We start from the raw sequence: 16100 nt of genomic DNA, 5'->3' as shown, positions 1-16100 counted from the left end.
CAACCTCGCTGGGGGAGGGAAGGGTTCTGTTTGGCACTGGATAGGCAGGTGCAGGTGGAAGAGAAGTCAAAGGTATTTTTAAAATAATTTTTTAATTATTTGTGTGTGTGTGTGTGTGTGTGTGTGGCCAGCTCAGCCCACCAGGGGGCGGGGCTGGCTAGCTTGTGGTGCTGGGGGATTGAACCCTGGTCCCTCTGCTTTGCTAAGCTTGTTCTAAGTAGGTGCTTTAGACCACTGAGCCATCTCACCAGCACCAGTCAAAGGTATTTTGATTTTGAAGACGAACAATTTAGGGATGGGGCTGAGCAGATAGCTTGACAGCATAAGTGCCTACCTGGTAAGCACAAGGACCTGGATTTGGTCCCTGGTACTGCATGCCTGGGTTCTGGGAGTGCCGTGCCAGCCCCAGAACTGGGCATGGTGGCACACATCTGTAATCCCAGTACTGGGAAGGCTGAGACAGGAGGATCACCATGAATCTGAACTGCATAACAAGACTCTGTATCAAAAAAAAAAAAAAAAATCCAGGGAGGTAGTGTGATAGAGTTGAGATTTGGGAACACTCAGAGCCAAGAGGAATAGCTGAAAAATTGATAGGTGATTTTTTTCCAATATTGAAAGAGAAGTTCAAAGTTCCAAAGCTATACCCAGTTTGGAAAGCTAGAGAAGGAAAAGCCAATGATTAAGTTGAATTTATGTTGAACTTGAAAAAAAGATGGAAAATGAGAATGGTCAGAATGTAAAAAGTTCATAGAGAAAGAACTATTTTTTATTTTTTATTTTTTGTATTTTAGGGAAGGATGTACAGGGTGTTCAGGGTCTCACTACTAGATCAGACTCATAGTGATTCTCCTGTTTACAGCCTTCCGAGTGCTGGGATTACAGGCTGTGCCATCACACCCAATCTCAATTGCTGTTTCAGTGTGCCCCGGGGGTGGGCCAGCACAGCAGGCCCAGGGATTGAACCCCTGACCTCTATATGTGCTTGTAGGCTCTTTAGTCCGCTGTGCTATTTGGCCAGCCCTGAGAAAGATCAATTTAAAGAAGAGTTGCGAATACTGTCAGTAGTAGCTTGGAGGTTATTAGAGAACATGATTGATAGATCTAAAGTTGACTTGATGAAGATAAATTCATTGGGTTAATGGGAATGTACAGCTTTAGTAGGAAGGTAGGGATGGGGTAGTACAGGATAAAGGGTTACTTAGGAGCCATTAATAGGCTTAATAGGAAAGAAATTTGGTATGTAGTTACCAGCATTGTGTTTGGATCCTAGCAACCACTCACTTGTTTTATGATCTGTCCAAAATAAACCTGCTTCAAAACAAGAGCAGTATACCTGTAATGGAGGTTCCTCGTAAGTGCTGGAAGGACGATGTGCAAAGCACAGGGCACAGAGCCTGGCACACTGCCGTGCTCAGTCTGTATTACCGATTAGATGGCAAGGGGCCTGGACCATGGATGCAGACTGTCATGCCTCTTAGCTACTTTGGGAAGCCAGGAGAGAAGTTCTGGAAAAGTGAAAGGAAGATTGGCTGCACTGACTCAGACACAGGCCTCCGCTATGCTAATGAATGGGTAATGTGTTAGGTATAATATTTTACTTCTTTAAGGGACATTTGTATTTTAGCAGAGTAGAAAGAAGGGATGTATGATGGCTGGCCTTGGTGTCATTGGGCTGGTTTGTAGAATTCAGGTACAAAGAGGCTAGCAGTGGGATGATGATGAATTTGTTTTAGACACCATTTGATCTTGTGATATATATATATATATGGCTCTTGGGCTGAGATATTCTACAAGCACTTGAATATGAATTTGAAGCTTGAGACAGTGACCCGAGGCTGTTACATTAAATTACTTATAAGCCATTGTTACAGTTTTATATCTGATCACCTCCACTGAGGTATCATTTTTGGAACCTGAGCAAAAGTGTCAGTGTAAATGTATTTCATACAAAGAGTGCAGTGTGGTAGAGCAGCTCCCATCCTCTCCTGTGTTGCAGAATTCCTCAGGCCCGCCCCACTCCTCACCTGCACCACCTATGCACCGCCACCCCTGCCCGGCAGCTGCCACTTGATCTGCACCTGGCCTCTCGAGTGTACCACACTGCTGACAAGAAAGGCCACAGCGCCCCGCTGGGAATCTTTGGACCATCATTCCTGGGTGATCTCTTCGCAGATACACAAAGAGATAGGTAAGAGTTCTTTGGTAATTTTGCTTTAAGTTAGATTTCAAATGTCAAAAAAGTTCCATCTTCGAGGTTAAGATTTTAAAGATCTGATTCTGTCCTTGGACAATAAATGAGCCATTTTGTTTTTCTCCATGGCTTTGCTAGTACATACCTAGACTAAGATGGTGTCTTCATGTTTGGCAGTAGTTGACAAGAACCATACTTATCTCTGCGTATTCTGTGTTACTTTAACAGAACACTTCCGACAGGGCATTTATGAAAAAGAAGTAGTTTATTTCTAATAGTTCTGGAGGCGGTGGAGTCCAGGGGCAAGGTGCTGACACATGGCGATGGCCTTCTTGTTGTGTCATTCTGTGACAGAAGAATAAAGGACAAAAGTGAGAGAGCATGAGTGTGTGCGAGGGAGGAAGTAAAGGAAAGGGGGAGAGTGAGTTAATTCCTTCTACTCATCATTTTTTTAAAAATCAGGAACCTCTCCTGGGAAAGCAAATTACTCCTAGATGAGTGGCATGAGACGTTTCCTCAGGGCAGAGCCTTTGTGATATAATCACCTCCTCAGGGTGTCATCTCTTGACACTTTCCTTGGGAATTAGACTCCCAGCACATGAACTTTGGAGGATGTGTTTCGACCACAGCAACAGACTATTATAAAATTACTTTTAATGCAGTTCCCCAAAAGTGTTACATAATTTTCTCATTTGTACTCCATAACAACTCTGGAATATTGATGTGAAAATTGAGGCCCATAAAAGTTCATCAACCGGGCTCCATGTAAACAATGAAAAAAATTCATATTTGGAACTCAAACAGTCTTTTGAATTAGATTGCAGCATCACTGGATGTGGGCCCAGGTCACTGCCTCTTGAGTTTATTCCATTTCTCCTTGTGTCTCAGTTCTTTATGAAATCAACATAGTGTGTTGTGAAGAATACAAAACACACAACATTGTCAAAAGAGAAGAGGAAAGGAAAGGGAGCTGAAATTATTTTGGAAGAGAATACTCTGAGTGTCATGCCATGTGCTTCTGCAAATGCTCTCAAATCTTCAGCTGTAAGGAAGAAGTCGTAATTTCCATTTTATTTAAGAAGAAATTTAGGCTCCATGATATCCACAGCAACTTGCCTACATTCTTATTTCTGGATAGTGATTAAAATCCAAATTTCTCTGAGATTTTCTTCATCGTTTTTGCATTTCCTCCTTAAGATTTCCCCCATTCACCCCTCCTGATTACATTTTAGTACTCTTGATACTCTGTACATCTGCTCCTTGTACTGTATGCAGGTCTTTATTTCTTACATAAAAGGAGTAAGCTTTAACACCCCACCTTCCCACTCACAAAGCCCAGTAGGGGGCAAAGCCTTTGTCTGTCAGGAACATATGAGTCTCTTGCCTAAGAATTCGGTAGCTGGTAGGAATCCTAAAAAAACTCATCTCCTTGATCAGAAAATTTGGGACACTACCGAGTTACATGATGTTACAGTACAAGTTCTCATATGTCCTGAGTCTTAATTGACCTGGGGCCAAAGAGGAAAGTGATTGATGATATAGAGTGTGCCTAAGGAGAGTCACATGGAGAGAAAACATTTTCTTAGGCTTTCACAGAGAGCACATTGGCCAAACGATGGCCGTGACTCATCCACGTGGCTGACACTGACAAAGGTTCTACAATCTGAGGTACAGGATCTCAGGATAAATCTTAAGGGGATTTTACTGACTTCTCAGACCCAAAAGATACAACTCTTGTTGCATAGGTCCTGCTTTACCTTGGTCTTAACCATCCAGCAGAAAAATATAAAAACAAAATATAAGAAGTAAAGCCATGGTGTTATGTTGAGCTGTAGGGGACTCAGGTCAACAATTTCTGACATTGCCAGTGAAGCAGAAGACCCAATACTATTATGGACTACTGAACTCTTTTAGAATATTTTGCTGAGTTTACACACCTATAATATTCAAAGAACAGAACTAAACAAAAAAAGGGGATACAGATGAATGTTCGTTTTGTATCTGTGTATTCAGAGTGGCTAGGATAGTTATATAGTTACATTCTCTTAATGAATAGAGGGATTCATTCTAATAGTGTTTGTAAATAGGATATCATGTCCACATCTTGTACAGCAATTAACCACTAGGAAGAATGTATGCAATGTGTTAATTATTGAAACTGTCCTACCAAAAAAACCCAAAAAACAAACAAACAAAAAACAATGTGTGCAATTAAAATACTTTTATACAAAAAACCACCTCATCTACTACATTTTTTAGGCACATTGAAAACATGAGTTTAAATAGAACCTGTTTTAATACTTGAGCTTTACTTCTCTAAATATATGAGAATAATAGTAGAAGTGCTACAGAAGCAAGCACTGAGAATAATTTACTGATTGATTGTCTTTTTGAGACAGTGTTGTTCTATGCAGTTCAGACTGCCCTTAAGCTCACTTTGTAGCCCAGGGTGGCCTCAAATACGTGACAATCCTCCTGCCTCAGCATGTGGCATGTGCCACCAGGCCTAATGGAGAATAATATTTTAAAAGATCACTTTTAATTACACTCTCACAAATTTATTAGTAACTTACCTGTTGCTGTCATGGTCTAGTCTAAACACATTTACTAAAAAGTAATTTTTTGCTTGGCTTCAGTATAAAGTTGGAACGGTTGCATTTTTTCATAGTTTGGAATGACCTGTGTTGCGTGGTCAAAATTTTCAGCTTGAATTGCTACAGTGTCATTATTGTATGTATGTATGTATGTATGTATTTATTTATTTATTTATTTTTTTGGTGGAACCGGGGATTGAACTCAGGCCCCTGTGTTTGCCAGGGAAGCGCTTATTCCATTGAGCCATCTCCCCAGCCCCTGTATTTATTTTTTAATTAGACTAAATAATATATCTTTTGGATTCATTTATCAATCATAATTTTATGCATCTAAAGTTTTTTTAGCTTTGTCAAGTCATCAGTGTTCACTATTTTTTTTTAAATGTTTGCAAAGAATTTTGGGAATTTCAAAAGTTAAGTGTGACATTCATGGGAATGCCCTGGAAAAGCCTAAAAGTTGAAGTAGAAAATACAGATATACACATCGTCGATTAGTCTTGAAACTGTATAAGCTTTTAAGTTTTAAATTTACTTGATTATTCTTTTGAAATAGAGGGCCCAGCCTGTCTGATTTTGCACCATGCCCATGAACACTGAATAATTCTGAGGACTTAACAGCTTCTATTGTTCATACAAAGTATCTCAAATGATGGATTCTTTCAAACTCTAAAAATTCTCTCTTTTTCACATAGACTTCACTTTATCTTCTCTCAGAATCAATACACGCTCTATTTAATAATGATAATTCTTGGCAATTTGTTCCTAAGTACCAAATAAGAAGTTAATGTAAGCGCGGAATGTTTAATTCTTTAGCATCCATCTCTCAAGGATTACCTTGCTAAACATAGCTTAACCTTTTCAGAATATATCTGTCTACTGAGCCTCTGAGTTCAGACAGATGTATAATTTGCTTCTGCATTAATATGCATTCCACAGTAATACTTACTGTAATTATAAACAAAAAATGAATACCTTTTCAATTTAATGGCTTTTGCATTTTCTGTTAAATGCACAGTTAACTTGAAAACATATTAGTACTTGTTGCTATACAGTTGTAATGCTTTTATATTTCTGAATATAGTAGTTAGTTGTGGCCAATGTCAAGGTTATTTTAGTGGAGTGATAAGAGAGTGTACTTAAGTTTATTTGAAATAGCAAAGCATTCTTCAAAATTGTATTTGTTTTGTTGAACACCAATTTGGATGAGAACTATATAGTTCATGTTGAAATATTTTACTTTCAGATGATTTTTATATTGTATAGAGATATTTATAGATATTAAAATTGTTAGTATATAATTTTACATTAGACATTTTAAAGTTGATGGTATCAGGTGGGGGACATAGCTTGGCAGTCTAACTGCCTGCCTGGCAAGCGTAAGGACCCAGGTTTGAACCGGGTATTGCATGGCTTGCTGGCCCTGGAACCCTGAGCACATTGGGATGGCTCCGAAATGACATGGTGGTGCATGCCTGTAATCACAGTGCTGGGAGGCTGAGACAGGAGGATCACTATGAGTCTGAACTGCATAGCGAGGCCCTATATCAAATAAATAAATTAATAAATTAAAAAAATAAAGTTTATATCATTAAAGATCATTACATAATCACTTAAACATCTATGTTAATGTTAATTTGGTGATCAGCCTTTCAGACATCAGTGGTGAATGTACCTGTTTAGGACACATGTGGCTGTCTGTAGCTCTACTTTTTCATTCAAGGTTATGTGTGAATGTTTAACTTATTTCATGGTATCCACTAACCCAGCTGTGGTGATACTTTACCGCAATCTATGATATATCATTTATTTTCTCATACTCTTTATTTTTTTTTGTTACCAGTTGTCTTTAACTTTATTCTATAAACACCACCCAGAAAAAACAAAGCAAAACAAAACAAACATTCCTTGTTCTAACAATATGAGAGCAATGTACGTCTTCCATACAGATGTTTACTTTTTTTTTAAGAGTAGGAAAATTTATTATGGAAAAAGCAATGGGAAATAGGAATAGCTTCTGACAGACAGAAGGGTCCTGAATGTACTGCCCAATATTTGCTTTGAAATGGAGATAACTTTGTTTCTTATTTTGATGGTTGGGAGACATCCTTACTGTTTTAACACTTAAAACCAAAAGGCATAGTCTCTTAAAATGTTTATTCATTTAGTCTTGTATTATTGTGTATACTATTTCTCAATCAAGTCTAACTTTAAAAATCTAAAATATACTCAAAGTGGTTTTCTTCTTTAACATGAATGTTCAGAACAGCTGGTTTGACAATATCAGTTTATAAACATAACATTAGAGGAATCACATTAACTCAGGATTCTAAGAGCCAGTGTCAAAAACTGCTAATTCATAGAAAGCAACAGCTTGTAATAATGAATCATATAACTCTTCTATTCTGTGTGAGTTAGATAAAAATCTCTCTCTATATTGCACTACTTTATCCCTCGGGAAGAACACCCGAGGCTCCGCCTTCAGCACAGAGTCCGATATGAACTGCTTGACTAGCTCTTTTCCACTAGTTCGAGAGTCACCAATCATCAGTTCAAAGTGCTTCCCCACTGCATTTCGACTTATGCTCAGTACCTGATGTTGGCCATTCTGGGCCTAAGTTGTATTTAGCAAGGCATACAGCATGGCTTCTGTGATGTGAAAGTGTAACAGAATGGGGAACAGAGTTGAGTTCTGAATCGAAAGTGCTGTCTTTTCCAAAACATAGAAGTCTGCTTTTGGCATCTTTGAAATGATTGAAGAAATCTCTTCTAAATAAACTGATGACGGGTTTGTTTTACTCCTTAATTTCCAACAGTCACTGTGCTGCCAGTCCAGCACTGCCAGTGTACGATCAAGGTGAGTCCACGCAATTCTTCGAGTACCAAAAACAACAGACACGATACTGTTAGTTGCCTTAAGTCTTTCTCTTTCTATGTTTGGTTTGATGAGGTTTCTTAACTGCTGGCTTTCTGGCAACTTTTTTTTTTCTGTCCAGTCTCTGGACAAAGAATTGAGTTACAAACTTGAATGACAGTTTTATACTGGAACAAAGGCACATTAATCAAGCTCTCTGAATTCTGAAATGGCCCATACTTTTCTCTGTGCTCTACAATATTGATGGACTTTCTTCCACGAAGCAATTTGAAGGCTTCAAGTTCTTTGTTAGATGCTGTATTCAACACATGCAGGATGGAAGCTTGTTCTTCTGAAGAGAAGACCTTACTAAGTACATTTCCAGACTCCTTTGCATTTTCACCAAAACTAGTAATAATTCTTTTAGGTTTAGTGGATTTTTTCCGACAGCAGAAATCATGTAGATCTTGGAATAGGGATGACTTCAATGTAACTGGTAAGCCTCTCCACTTTCCTCTAGCCTTCAGCAAACATGGAACGTTCATCTTCCAAGTCCTACCAGCAGGCTCCCACAATGCACTTCTTCTCATACTCTTTAAATTAACTGTTAATTGTTGTGATTTTATTTATTTTTTTGCCTAATATGGTGAGGAAAAATATTCTTCATTCATTTCTGATAAGCTGATAAATTTTTAGATATTTTTTATCTACTTGTTCTTCTTTTTCTCTTTGTTTTTTTCCCATAATTTTATTGAGAAACAAATAGCAATGAGACAGTTTCAAACCAAATTGGTAGGACAGTTTCAATAATTAACACATTGCCTACATTTTTGCTAGTGGTTAATTGCTATACAAGATGTGGACATGATATCCTATTTACAAACACTATTAGAATGAATCCCTCTATTCTTTAAGGGACTGTAACTATGTATCTATCCTAACCACTTTGAAGACATGGATACAAAATGAACATTCATCTGTATCCCCTTTTTTTGTTTAGTTCTGTTCTTTGAATATTATAGGTGTGTAAACTCAGCAAAATATTCTAAAAGAGTTTGGCAGTTCATAATAGTATTGGGTCTTCTGCTTCACTGGCAATGTCAGAAATTGTTGACCTGAGTCCCCTACAGCTCAACATAACACCATGGCTTTACTTCTTATATTTTGTTTTTATATTTTTCTGCTGGATGGTTAAGACCAAGGTAAAGCAGGACCTATGCAACAAGAGTTGTATCTTTTGGGTCTGAGAAGGTCAGTGAAATCCCCTTAAGATTTATCCTGAGATCCTGTACCTCAGATTGTAGATCCTTTGTCAGTGTCAGCCATGTGGATGAGTCATGGCCATTGCTTGGCCAATGTGCTCTCTGTGAAAGCCTGAGAGAATGTTTTTTCTCCATGTGATTCTCCTTAGGCGTACTCTACATCATCGATCACTTTCCTCTTTGGCCCCATAATCTCCTTGATCAGAAAATTTGGGACACTACCGAGTTACATGATGTTACAGTACAAATTCTCATGTGTCCTGAGTCTTAATTGGTCTTGGAAGGCTAGGGCCAAAATGTTGGCTTTCCTTGTGGCCCTCCTTTTTCTCTAATTTTGATCTGCAAACTTAGGTTGTTAACCCTCCAGAAGACAAGCTTATTGTTATTACCATACAACCTAGGCTGTTATGCTTAACCTCACTATCTGTCTGAATATCAAACATCTTAGGCATAACACGGAACAGGTATTTTTCATCAGGTATTGATATGTTGAACTTTAAGTCCCTACAGAATATGATGAAAAAACATTTAAAAATTAGAGTATATTTTTTAAAATTAGGCATAAAGAATTATATACTTCTTATGTTTACACATAAGTCCAAAAATCTAACCGTATACAACCTTGAAGCAGGACAGTCCCACAACATTCCTTTTCCTGTCTCTTGCCTTCATTCACCACCCCCTTCTTTTTGAACAGTCATCTACCCAAGAGACAGCACAGCAGCAACTGGCATGTCATGACTAGCAGCCCATATTCATAAGACCAAATAGTTCATGAAACTACTATTACAAATTACCATCTTCAGTGTAGTTGCTTAGTTCACAGGTATCAGTATATATAGTTAGTCAGGGTGAGAATCTTTCCAATTAACTGCTAAATTCAAAAATCTTCTGGAGATTCTCAGGATCATTGCCTTGCCCATCTTCTTCATGTAAGTGTATGACTTGTCACTGTCATGTTTCCTAGCTCTTCTCCTTTCCTTCTCTTAGTTAGTTCTTGAGTTCCTGCTTTCCTGTTTTTCTTCTTTTAAGAATTACCAGCTCATTTTCTCTGGAGTCATTATTCATTTCCTACAGTTTTGTATGTGATCTTCTTATACGAAATATTTTAATTATTTTACATGTATGTGGTGGATATATTTCACTTTGTTGGCTTCTCAGCTTTGTTTATATTGTTTTATGTTACATAAAAGCTTTAATATGTATGTAGTAAAACTGGGAACTGCTTAGGAATTTTCATGGTGATCATTCTTAGGTTGTTTCAGAACTTAAATTTAAAACAATTGTCATTTTTCTTTCTAGTGATTTTCTGACTTCCTTTGAAAAATAATCCATCTTAAATTTTTATACACATGAAAGTAAGCATTATTTCTTGAATTGTAAAATTACAAATCACAAAAATTGTTATTTTAATGCTGATGTGTCAATTTTATTTTTTCTTAATTCTGTGGCTTTTAAAGAACTATCTAAATCTTTATAGTTTGATATGATTTTTGTTACTTTTTATCAAAACATTTCAAACTTTTTCTTTAGACTGTAAGGAAGAGCTTCTGTAAAACGCTTTGGTTTCCCATAAAAAGTGTTTATCAAAAAGACATCCTTCATGTATAGTCTTTCTTATACTTCACAGACTCTTCACAGACTATTGCATTTTTCTGTATGCTCATCTATGAATGAAGATAGGTCATTCATGACCAACCAAAGTTAATACGAGATAGGTTTCCTTCACATGTTTTATCTCTTCATTTTTTTGAGTAAGTAGAACACTACTTTTAGACATAAAGTAGAAAAACCAGAGATGGGAGTTTATGTCACCAATTGAATTATTTGAGAACCTGGAAGGTGTTTTGGATCTGAGAATTTTGCCTGAACAGTTTTTCTCTGTACTTGTTAAAACCATTGTCCTAAGGATCACCTTTTCTTACTGTTTTCTTCTTCTTTTTTTTCCTGAATTTAGGACAGGGTCCCAGGGTGTACTGGGTCTCACTACATAGAGTGGACTCATAGTGATTCTTCTGTTTTCAGCCTCCCAAGTGCTGGGAATACAGGTGTGTGCCACCATGCCCTGTTTCAGTGGCCTTCTGTGTGTGCTCTGGGGGTGGGGCTGGCACAGCACACCAGGGATTGAACCCTGGTCCCTGCATCTGCCTAAGCAGGCACTTTAGTCTGCAAAGCTATTTGGCTGGCCCTTGTTTTCTTTTTAATATGATAAAGATTATTGTAGGCTTTTTGCTGCATACATACAATTATTACATATATACTGTGTCTTTACAAGAATGATATTATAGATATTATTTTGACACTTCATATTCCTCTAAATGTTACATATTTTAAAGTGTAATGACAAATTTGTTAGTAATTATTTTGATGATCTCTATTACTTAAAACTTACAAATAAATAGTAGATATCTATGAGAGATTTTATCCAAACTCTCCAAATATTGATACTTGATAAGAAAAGAGAAAATGATATAGCAGAATATATACAGAGACATACTACATTTCTTTAATGTTGTTTTAACAGTAACTCTTTGTAGTAGGAAAATCATCTCTTTTCTCAAATGAAAATACAGCATACCAATTAAGGGATTAGTCCATACTTAGATAACTGATAAAATGTAGTATTTGTGCTCAGATTTTTTCTGATGTTCAGTGTGGTTTCTATTATATCTCTTTTCTTTATGAATTTGTGAAAGATCCTCTCATATTTTCTTCTTGCACTTTATCCTGAATATTCAACCTCATCTTGTTTTTACTGCTTATCTAAGAACATGAGGAGATCTTATTGTATAAAGGGAAACATTTCACTACTCTTGGTATTTGCTCCATTCTGACCCAATTTTGGAGACAATGCTTCTGCCTAAGTTGTGGTGGGGAGTCTGTCTGCTTACTGCCTGTTCCCTCTTTAAACACTAGAGATCCTGTTTCTGAGTCCTGGCTGGGATGGGATCTTGTTACCTGTGGAGGCTTTCCTGTTGCTAGCTATGTAACCATGAAGGGCTTAGGGCTGCCTGATGTTGTATTCCCCTTACCCACTGCTCCCGAAGAGATTGTGCCCCCATTTCATGCTGAACCTTTGTGATGCCATGTGGAGAACATTATCTCCTGGGGGCTGTCATATTTCATTTATAATATTATGCTCCATCTTCTGCTTTTTCAGTGTGGGAATCAGGGACCAATTTTCCCCTTAATCACATCGTCTGCTATTTCTTGGTGGTTGCAGTAGTCTAGCCCCAATCCTACCCTTATGTGGCCTTGCTCTTCACTACATAATCTAGGCAGTGGCCTAAGATATTAAAACAAAGAACATGAGACTTAAAATCTGGGGTCCAGCTGGTGATACAGAAGCGCACATGTCAGAACCACAACTATCTTGACATTCTCCTACCTAAAGCTTCTAACATAGTGGGTGAGGAGGCCAGGCACCCAAATCGCAGTTGTGGCAGTTAAAAGTAGAATCAATTGTAATCTGCATTTTTCAGATAATCTCTTTGAACATAGCTCCATTCGTGTGATTCAAGCAGGATTTTAAATCAACCATTTCGAGTGATGAAAAAATTATATCTCTGTCCTATGAAGATTTGATATTAGACTAGTACTTTTTTTTTTCATACAGAACACGAACACAAAGAATGATTTGAAATTTATCTGTTTCCATAACTACAATATGTGAAAGTTGGATTTTTAAAAAAGTAAAACAATGACATTCCACCAGATGTCACTGTTTGCATGTAGCAATGAAAGTACAATAATTTTTTTGGAAAAGAATGAATTTTCCCCCTTCCTAATAGTGTTTGGTAAAAAACTTGCTATGTGGTTAACATGTATTCTTGCAGAGAATCACTTAATTGAGATGATATTTCCTAGATTTTTAGAAAGCTTAAAAATATTCATATGCATCTTCAGATTTTAAAGAAAAAGTTATGCAGTGCTCAAGAAAATTAATTATAGATTAGTAATTTCAAATCCATTTTTTTCCAGACTTAGGAAAAAACTTCTTTTTAGGCAACATTTTCTGTAAGTCAGTGTTTTTCATATTGTGGGTTCTCAATCTATAAGTGACTTCTGAAATCAACTTAGTGGTTTGCTATGGGTATTCTTAAAAACGTGTCTACAGCAGTGAGTTGCACACATTACTTGGTTGGAACTTGTCTATGCAAGCGTTCTTCACGTTTCCCTGTACACATTTTTTGTGAGTTCCCAAAAATGGGCTGTCTGATGCATTCTGTGATGCTTCTTCAGGCACTGCACAGTCAGAAGCAAGGTGCACTTATTTTAAGGAAGAGACAGTGAAGTGGTGATGCAGGGTCCCTTCTGTGAGAGTCCTGTCAAGGTTCTCCTCCTTAGTCCACAAGCTGAACCTCACAGTCACCTGTGGGTAACTCACAGACATATGCAGAGAGATTTGCAGAGTGTTCACAGCTTAGAACAGCATGTTCCAAACTTCTTTGACAGCACTTATGATAGGGAATACATTTTATGTCTGGCTCCATGGAAGGCCAGTGTTCATTTAGCAGGGGTTTCAGAGAGGTGAGCTTGTTTCCTTCAGTGAATTCTCTCCCTGATGATGATGATGATGATGATGATGATGATGATGATGATGATGCTGCTGCTGCTGCTGCTGCTGCTGCTGATGATGATGATGATAACATCGTGCATTTACTGACTGTGTTCTCTGCAGAAAGCTCTCCATGTATTATTTTTAAGCGTTAGTTTCAGGAAGACCCAGTCGGTGTCACCGTTCATAGTCAAGGAAGCTGTGGCTTACCAGGGGAAGTGTCCTACCCAGCTGTCTTAGTCTGTTTCCTCTTGTAACAGAACACCCGAGTCTGGTTAATTCATGTAGAGAAGAGCTTTATTTTGGCTTCTGGTTCTAGAGGTAGAGAAGTCCAAGACTGGGCAGCTGCCTCTAGTAAGGATCCCATGATGCTTCAGCTCAGAGAAGAAAGTGGAAGGACAAGAAGGCTTGGCTGTAAAAGGCTCAAGTCAACAACTTCTGACACTGCCAGTCCTACGGATAACCCACTACTACCATGGACTACTGGTCTATATTGGATTATTCTGCTGAATTCACGCACCTACATTATTTAAATCACAATGGAATACCCTTCTCTGACAAAACTAAACAAAATGGGGATACAAATGAAGGACCATTTTGTATTTGTATATACAGAATAGGCTAGATATACAGCTACTTTCTCTTAATTCAATGAGAAGAAAGATTTGTACTAATAGTGTTTGGACAGGATATCATGTCTGCATCTTGTACTATGGATATCCACTACGAAGACAACAGTATGTAATGTATTAATTATTGAAACTGTCCTACTAATCAGTTGGGAAACTGTCTCGTTGCTATTTATTTCTCAATAAAATTAATTTAAAAAAGAGAGAGAAAAGGGGAACAAATACACACATTGCTAATCCAGAAAGATGTTAATCCCTTCATGAGCCCTTTGCCCTTATGATGACAGGCCCCAGGAGGTCAACTCTCAACCCTCACTTTGTGCTCCAATTCTAAATGTGGTTTTGTGGACAGGGTGGGCAAGGGAAATAATTTCATATAAGACATGCGATTTATAGGATTATTTTATAATTGTCACCCAAAAAGTCAACTACAAAAAGAGTATAGGAAGTGTGTCCACACACTAAAGACCCAAAGAATCCAGCAGAGGGCCTGGATCCCATGGCAGAGTCCTCACATCAGTGTCTCATGCAAGTCTGTTTCTTATCTACAAGGTTCTAAGCTCCTCCGGTGATAAGAACAGCTAAGTTCACATCAGGAACAGCATGACACCCTCCTCCAGGAGAGCCAACATCCCTGCCCCCTTCCTCTCTGTTTCTCCTTTTATGTTATTGGCAACAATCCTCAGATGGGTCCTCCATATGCAGCACCACACTGCTTCTGTTCAGCTGGGTGTTGCAAGTTGACCATTAGTTGTTAATCCACCATACATGGATTTGGTGGGTACAAATAATATTCAAAACAATACCCAGAGAGCACAGCAGGTGGCCAGAAAGAGGCTGAAACCCTAGCTGTTCTCATTTCCAAAGCCTTTTTCTTTCTCTTCTAATAGTGATTTTTGAAGACCCTTTGGAGTGTTGGGCAAGTATATTAATTCTTAGGCCATATGTGCTGACTTACTGAGTTAAAATCTCTAAAGGAAGGATCTGGAAAGCCATCAGTGTGACAGTTGTTGAGAAGATTCTTACAATAAAGCCATTTTGGGACAGACCATAGAATGTCAATGGTTCTGGAACTGCAGAGTGTTTTGGAATTGCCTGCAGACCTGCTCAGAACACACGTGGTGGGGCTCACCTCCTGCGCTTCTGGTTCACTCCATCTGTGGTGGGGCCCAGTGGTCTGCACTGTGAACACATTCTGCTGCGAAGCTTCTGTTGCTAGCTCAGGAGCGCACGTTGAGAACACTGCAGTGTGTCTTGCTGCCCTTTGATTCTCAATGCCGCAGGCTAGAGCCCAGGCTGGCATTGGTGAAGATTTTTGTCCAGCCAACATTCCATACCTACAATATTTATTCAGTGTCTATTGTATTCATATCCTTTAGAGGCAGAAAATTAGTATCACTTTTTACCCCAAGGCAAACAATAATCTACTGTCAAAAGCTATACAGAATAAAGGGAAATATATGCTACAATGAAAGAACAGATAAAACACAGCAGGAAAATAAGGAAGACAGATAAATTTTGACCTGGAAGGGAATATTTGTGAAGGTTTGGAAGAGCTGAGATCTGAAAGCTTTGCCTTTCTCATTTTCAGATCATATGCACTAAGCCTGTTGTCTGTCTCTGCTATTGCCACTGTAGGAAGCACAGCACTTAGGACGTCTTCTGGATAGCAACTAGAGGTTCAGTGGGAATTTGAGAAAAGTATAGGTTTTGAGATCTGTGGTGTCTGTGCTGTGGGGACCCTTGCTGGTGGTGGGCTCAGGAACTTGGGTTGTAATGTATGTGCAGTCATTAAAGTGTTTTGAGGGAAGCAACTAATCACAACTGACAGGAGTGGGTGGAATGAATCGGAGGAGAGAAAGTCTGGAGGTAAGGAATCAGCAGAGATCATTCCACAGGAGTCTGATGAGAGACGATGTGATGGAGAAGGGAGATGTTAGAGGGAGAGCAAACAGAATGCAGGATTATGCTCAGAGGTGCAGGAGAGGTTGAGCATGGAGATTTTCAGTCTG

General features: G+C 38.3%; 2 protein-coding genes across 2 annotated transcripts in view; one reads left to right on the top strand and one right to left on the bottom strand.

Moving 5' to 3' along the window:
* LOC111818290 overlaps nucleotides 1-16100 on the top strand; it is a 142417-nt gene that overhangs the window by 12983 nt on the left and 113334 nt on the right. The window contains exon 3 of the mRNA XM_023721832.1: nucleotides 2000-2191. Coding sequence (XP_023577600.1) covers nucleotides 2000-2191 — 192 coding nt within the window. The remainder of the gene's footprint in view (nucleotides 1-1999; nucleotides 2192-16100) is intronic.
* LOC101577732 (transcription elongation factor, mitochondrial-like) lies at nucleotides 7026-8216 on the bottom strand. Its single transcript, XM_012515983.2, is given in 2 exon segments — nucleotides 7026-7759; nucleotides 7762-8216. Coding segments are annotated over 2 exon segments (1068 nt in total). The 5' UTR covers nucleotides 8185-8216; the 3' UTR covers nucleotides 7026-7114.

This window comes from Octodon degus, unplaced genomic scaffold (genome assembly GCF_000260255.1).
Source record: "Octodon degus isolate 3935 unplaced genomic scaffold, OctDeg1.0 scaffold00086, whole genome shotgun sequence".
NCBI lineage: Eukaryota > Metazoa > Chordata > Mammalia > Rodentia > Octodontidae > Octodon > Octodon degus.
This window is presented reverse-complemented; position numbering and strand designations above follow the sequence as displayed.